The following is a 7,287-nucleotide window of genomic DNA, read 5'->3' on the forward strand; positions in this document are numbered from 1 at the left end:
ATTTAATTCCATTATACAAATTTAATATTCAAAATCCAACTCGGTGAACTTTTGTACTAATTCTGGAGCATTTCAGATTTAAAAGTTTTCAGATTAGCGGTGCTTAACCAGTTTGGTCTATGCAAAGTTCCAAAATCTGAAAAACTCCAAAACTTTAATCATTTCTTACCTTGAGCATTCCAGGTATGGGACACTAAGCCTGTATCAACTATAGGAAGTATAGTTTAGAAAATCCTCAAGCTTCGAACCAGAAAACTGGCAAAACACTAATTTTGGAATCAGTCTAGAATTTAAAACTTCTTCTGTAATATTAGGATTAGATACAATGCTGCAATGGTGGTGGTTTGAATAAAAATTGTCACCACAGACTCATATAGTAAATGCTTAGTTATCAGAGTGACTCTGTTCAGGAAGGATTAGAAGGGTTGGGGGTGTGGCCCTGTTGGAACTCACAGGAGCACTGGGATTAGAGGCATGTGCCACCACAGGCCTGTAGGGCATTTTTTAAATTATTGATTGATGTGGGAAGGCCCAGCCCGTTGGGGGCAGGGACACCCTGGACTGGTGATCCTAGGTTCTATATGATAGCAAGCTGAGCGAGCCACAGTGAGCAAGGCTGTAAGGAGTACCCTTACCTCCATGGCCTCTGAGTCAGTTTCTGCCTCCAGGTGTTTCACCATAGCTAACAGTAACCCTAAGCAGGACAGCGAAGATACACAATGAGCCCTTTCTGTTCTGAACTGAGACTTCTCTGTCCAGGTACCGGCATTATCATGGTCAAGTTATTTCAGTCTTTGAAACACTGGTAAACTGCACCCTGTCCCCTGTCCTCCATTTTCCATCCCACAACTCTCTGCTTTCCTGGTAAGACCCCACCCCAAGCCTTTGGTCTCCAAGTACCCTTAAAACACACCCAACAACCTTACACTACACGCAACCCCCCTGGATTAGATTTTCTGGCCCACACCCCCTCCTGCTTTCCCAGAGGGCACTCTGGCACCAGAGGCTGCAAGCCACAATGATACTAAAGACCCCAGAAGCAAGGTTAGCATCCAAAAGCCCTGAGGCCATACAGGGAGAGACCCTACTGGGCCTGAAGACTCCCTAATCACCAGAACTCCAGGCTCCTCATGCCGAAGACAGAGAAAAACAGAAGCCAGGGTATGTGAGGGGGTGGAATAAAAAAATTCCATCTAACAAAGATAAGCTTAGAAATTAGCATCTAAACCTATAAGACCCCCAAACCCAACAGGCTAAAGGACAGGACAGGAACACAATCAAGAAGAGCCAGTGCAATATGGCACCACCAGAGCTCATCTATTTTACTACACCAAACACAGTTAAAGCACATGAAAATGACCTTGAATCCAATCTCATGAAGAGGATAGAGGCCTTTAAAGAGGAAATTAATAAAACCCTTAAAGAAATACAGGAAAATACAAGCAAACAAGTGAAAGAAATGAATTAGACTGCTCAAGACCAAAAAATGGAAATAGAAGCAATAAAGAAAACACAAACAGAGAGAAAGAAAAAAGAAACCACAGATGCATTTATCACAGAATACAAGCGATGGAAGAGAGAATCTCAGTCATAGAATATACATTAGGAGAAAGTGATACATCAGTCAAAGAAAATGCTAAATCTAAAAAGTGTCTGACATAAAACATCCAAGAAATTTCTGACACTATGAAAAGACCAAACCTAAGAATAATAGGAATAAAAGAAGAAAATGCCCATCTCAAAGGCCCAGATATCTAACCTAGAAAGAGAAAATATACACACTCAAAAAGCTTACAGTATACCAAATAGATACCAATAAATAAAAGAAAAGCCTGCCATCACATAATAATCAAAACACTAAAAGTACAGAACAAAGAAAAAATATTAAAAGCTGCAGAGGGAAAAGGCCAAGAAACATGTAAAGGTAGACGTATTAAAATTACATCTGAATTCTCAACAGAGACTCTAAAAGCTAGAAGGGCCTGGCCAGATGTTTTGCAGTCTCTAAAAGACTACAGAGGCCATGCCAGACTACTATATGCAGCAAATTTTTCAATCACCATAGATGGAGAAAACAAGATACTCCATGACAAAACTAAATGCAAACACTATCTATCCACAAATCCAGCCCTACAGAAGATACTAGAAGAAAATTTCCAACCTAAAGAGATTAACTGCACCCAAGAAAACATAGGAAATGAATAATTTCACACCACCAAAACCAAAAAAGACACACACACACACCACCACCACCACCACCACCACCACCACCACCATTAAGAATCATTAGTCTTTAATATCTCTCAACATCAATGGACTCAATTCCACAATGAAAAGGCACAGATTAACAGAATGGATGCCAAAACAGGATCCATCATTCTGCTGTGTACAAGAAACACACCTCAGTAACAAAGATAGGCATTACCTCAATGTAAAAAGCTGAAAAAAGATTTTCCAAGTAAATGGACCCAAGAAGCAAACTGGAGTATCCATTCTAATATCTAATATCTAATAAAATAGACTTCTAAACAACATTAATCAAAAAAGATGGAGGACAGTTTATACTCATGAAAGGAAAAAGCCACAATGATGACATCTCAATATTGAAAATGTATGTCCCAAATGCAAGAGAACCCACATTCATAAAAAGAAACATTAGTAAAGCTTAAATCATACACTGAACTTCACACATTAATAGTAGGAGACTTCAAAAACTCCTCTCTCACCAATGGACAGGCCATTCAAACAGAAACTAAACAGAGAAATAATAGAACTAACTGGCATTATGACTCTAATGAACTTAACAGATATTTACAAAACAGTTCACCCAAACACAAAAAAAAAACACCATCTTCTCAGCACCTCACAGACTCTTCTCCAAAACTGACCATATACTCAGTCACAAAGCAAGTCTAAACAGATGCAAGAAAACTGAAATACTCCCTGTACTATCAGATCATCATAGATTAAAGCTGGCTTTCAACAAAACAGAAACAACAGAAAACCTACAAACTCATGGAAATTGAACAACTCTCAACTCAATGAAAAAATAAAGAAATTAGACTTTCTAGAATTAATTGAAAGTCAATGCACAACATACCCAAACTTATAGGACACAATGAAAGGTAAGAGGAAGGTTCATAGCACTAAGTGCCTTTATAAAGAAATTGGAGAGATCCTATACTATAGCAACTCAACAGCACACCTGAAAGCTCTCGAACAAAAAGAAGCAACATTACCCAAGAGGAGTAGAGAGCAGGAAACAAGCAAACTCAGGGCTGAAATCAATAAAATAGAAACAAAGAGAACAATACAAACAATCAAAACCAACAGCTGGCTCTTTGAGAAAATCAACAAGATAGACAAAGTTAGCCAAACTAACTACAAGGCAGAGAAGCAGTATACAAACTAACAAAATCAGAAACGAAAAAGGGGACAGAACATCACACACTGGGGGAATCCAAAGAATCATTGGATCTTACTTCAAAAACCTGTACTCCACAAATTGGAAAACCTAAATGAAATGGATGATTTTCTTTATAGATAAATCTTACCACAGCTAAATCAAGACCAACAACGATCTAAATAGACCTATAGCCCTAAGGAAATAGAAACAGTCATTAAAAGCCCAGGGCCTCATGGTTTTAGTGCAGAATTCTACCAGACCTTCAAAGAGGAGCAAATTATTCCACAAAATAGATACAGAAGGAACACTGCCAAATGCATTTTATGATTCACCCTGATACCTAAAACACACAAAGACTCAACCAAGAAAGAGAATTTCAGACCAATGTCCCTTATGAACATTGATGCAAAAATAGTACTCGCAAACCAAATCCAAGAACACATCAAAAACATCATCCACCATGATCAAGTAGGCTTCATCCTAAAGATGCACGGATGGTCCAACATATGAAAATTTGCCAATGTAATCCACCATATAAACAAACTGAAAGAAAGAAAGAAAGAAACAAACAAACAAAAACGCCCACACAGGATCATCTAATTAGATGCTGAAAAAGCCTTTGGCAAACTCTAACACCCCTTCATGCTAAGTCTTGGAAAGATCTGAGACACAAGGCACATACCAATAAAGGCAATATTCAGGAAGCTGATAGCCAACATCAAATTAAATGGAGAGAAACTCAAAGCAATTCCACTAAAATCAGGGACAAGACAAGGCTGTCCACTGTTTCTGTATCTATTCAACATAGTACGTGAAGTTCTAACTGGAGTAGTCAGACAACTAAAGGAGATCAAAGGGATGCAAAGTGTGAAGAAAGAAGTCAAAGTACCGCTTTTTGCAAATGATATGAAAATAAGCTACCCCCAAAATTCTACCAGGTAACTCCTACTGCTGATAAATGCCTTCAACAAAGTGTCTGGATACAAAATTAACTCATGAAAATTAGTAGCCTTCTTACATAGAAATGACAAATGGGCTGAGGAAGAAATCAGGGAAACAACACCCTTCACAACAGCCATAAATAATATAAAATATCTTGGTGTAACTCTAACCAAACAAGAGAAAAACCTGTAACAACACATAAAAGTTAGAAAGACCACAGATTATGTAGTGACAGAAGTCAGAGACACTATCTGCAGTTCTTAAGGTCTTACTCCTTTATAACAAGTCCTCTGAAATCTACATCCTAAATTTAAAATCCATTCCTTCCTTATATCTTTAAGTACTTTACTTAATGGGCAACTGTTTTCCATTTCCTGAAAATGGTCTCTCTGTTTATAGTTTGGACTTTCTTTGTTGTTGTTGTTGTTGTTGTTGTTGTTGTTAAAGATAAATTTATTTATTAGGTATACAATGCTCTGCCTGCATGCCAGAAGAGGGCATTAGATCACATGATAGGTGGTTGTGAGCCACCATGTGGCTGCTGGGAATTGAACTCTGGTCCTTTGGAAGAGCAGTCAGTGCTCTTAATCTCTGAGCTATCTCTCCAACCCAAGATTGGACTTTATTTAATACAAAGCTTTACAAACTAAAAATGACAAGCATTAGCCAGGCAGAGGTGGCACATGCCTTTACTCCCAGCACTCGGGAGGCAGAGGCAGGCGAATCTCTGAGTTCAAGGTCACCCTGGTCTAAGAAGGGAGATCTATGACAGCTAAGGCTACACAGAGAAATCCTATCTCAAAAATCCAAAACAACAAAACATGACAGGCATTTTTAAATGAAATAAGAGAAGAATTTATTAACATATTACACATAGTAAGGATGTTATTTCATGAAATATTTCAGTCATATATATGGCATATATAAAATTACAGATATTACTACCAGAAAAATATGTATACAGTGGCCTGATGTTTAAAAAGTCCAAAAGCTACTGCTTAACCTGTCTTTCTAAAACATTAACCAAATGGTATTCTTTATCTTTGCTTAAAAGCTTCCAGGAGGCACACAAAATACAGAATAAAGTTTAAATTCTTATCATTTCAAGATTTGGGTCAAGCCAAAGGCAGAAATGTACCTGATTAAGTACCTCTGATTTTTGTACTTATGAGGCAGAGTCAGGCAGATCTCCCTGAGCTCCAGACCAGCCAGGACTACACAGACTTAGTCTCAAAACAAAATCAAAACCAAAAAAAAAACCTTGCTTCAAGTCTGCACCTAGCAGTCCCAAGATAAGCAAGCATATGCTATTTGCCCTGATCTCTCTGCCCAGCCTCTTAAGACTGTGAACCAAATGCATCAACCAACAACACAGACAGTTCAGGAAACAGTCTAAGCCGAGTGTGGTGGCACACGCCTTTAATCACAGCATTTGGGAGGCAGAGGCAGACGGATTGCTGTGAATTCGAGGCCAGCCTGGTCTAAAAGTAAGTCTAGGACAGCCAAGGCTACACAGAGAAACCCTGTCTCAAAAACCCAAACCAAAACAAGAAAGAAGCAAGTGTAACCAAGCCATGTTGTCCCCAAACAGGCACACACACACACACTGAACACCCTTTAATGGCCTATTACTACCCTGAAAACCTAAAGTTCAAAATCCTTAGGAATGTCCACGGCATTGTCTATACATCAATATAGTAGGATCATTTTTTCCCATTTCTCTGCAGCCTATCTCTCACTATGCCACCAGCAGCACTTCTGAAATACCTCTTCACTCTTTCTTCTCCAGTACCATAATAAATATCAAATCTTCTGAACTACTATCTCTATTTCATAACTAGGTTAACTACACTCGACTCCTACCGAAACAATAGCTCTCCCACCAACAAGAAAATCCATTGCTCTTTGTTACACATATTTGACTTGTGCTACTGTTTATCTCTCCTTATAGATTTCAACGTATGAAGGCAGAAACCAAGTTCCTCGTTTTCCACATCGGGTGCCGGGGACAAATACAATGCCAGCAAAGTAAGCCTAACAGGTCTGCACTCTGGGAAGTCAGCACCTGACTGAATTCCAACATCTTCTAGAAGACTGAAGCGCCCTTCTGCTTCATACACACAACTAGACTTCCTTACTGAGGCAATTTCGCTATACAGACTGAGGAAAGCAGACAGGTGAGGTCCACCGGTTAGCAACTGTCCGTCAAAGTTTTCCACACCACGCGTGCCGCTAAAAAAAACACTGCAGCCTCTCTCCCCTGCGAGTGGCATCTAGTGACTGATTGAACCAGGAGGCATCAGAGCGGTGATCAGATAGGCGTGACTGGGGTCCCATGGTCCTCAGACCGAAACAAGGACAAAGGTTTTTTATTTTTATTTTTTTTTCCCCACGTACCAAATGAGGTGGCGCTGCCTCTGTGCGGTCCCGCCCGCCCCAGGACGCAGGCTGGCGAGGACGATGGGACCCTGAACTGTACGGGTGCGTCCTTAGGGTCGAGAACGCGCCTCTGCCTGCCGGGGAAGCTCCGCGAGTCCGAGGCAGCCTGCGCAGAAGTTCCAGCGGCACCCCAGCGGGGCCGCTTGCTGCAGGGCTCACAGCCGGGGCCCGCACTCATGCTGGGACCCGCAGGGCACAGTCCCCGGGCCGGCCCGGGCGGAGAGCCTCATTCACTAACCCTGACAGGGACGGACTGCGCCTCCTTCTCGGCGCCCCCCGCACCATTCCCTCTCTGCGGCGGCCCGCTCTGGAGGCTGCTGGTCCTCGGGGCTCCGAGGCAGACCCTCCCGGCGCAGCCGCTTGCCTCCGCTCGGCCTCAGGGAGCCCACCTGCCCCCGCCGCGCCGCTTCCACTCGGGCTCAGGCTCCGACACAGGCTCACTTTCCCACCACCGGAAAGCAGCCGTCCCGCGCTTCCGACTTCCGGGCCGTACGCAGCCG

The 7,287-nt window shown here is 41.6% G+C and overlaps 1 protein-coding gene across 4 annotated transcripts in view; it reads right to left on the reverse strand.

Annotated features, from left to right (window-relative positions):
• PARG (poly(ADP-ribose) glycohydrolase) overlaps window positions 1-7,253 on the reverse strand; it is a 106,952-nt gene extending 99,699 nt beyond the window's left edge. Inside the window, exon 1 of one of the 4 annotated variants that reach the window (XM_084796854.1) lies at window positions 7,177-7,253. Coding sequence is in view for 1 of the 4 variants with exons in the window: in XM_084796852.1 (XP_084652978.1) it covers window positions 6,746-6,965 (220 nt within the window). In the remaining 3 variants the exon portion in view is untranslated. Of the gene's footprint in view, window positions 1-6,745 lie in introns of all 4 variants that reach the window. The other 3 variants (XM_084796852.1, XM_084796853.1, XM_084796855.1) reach the window with 3 other exon arrangements.
• Between the last annotated feature and the right edge of the window lie 34 nt (window positions 7,254-7,287).

Source organism: Acomys minous, assembly GCF_964271855.1.
Source record: "Acomys minous genome assembly, chromosome: 9".
Classification (NCBI taxonomy): domain Eukaryota; kingdom Metazoa; phylum Chordata; class Mammalia; order Rodentia; family Muridae; genus Acomys; species Acomys minous.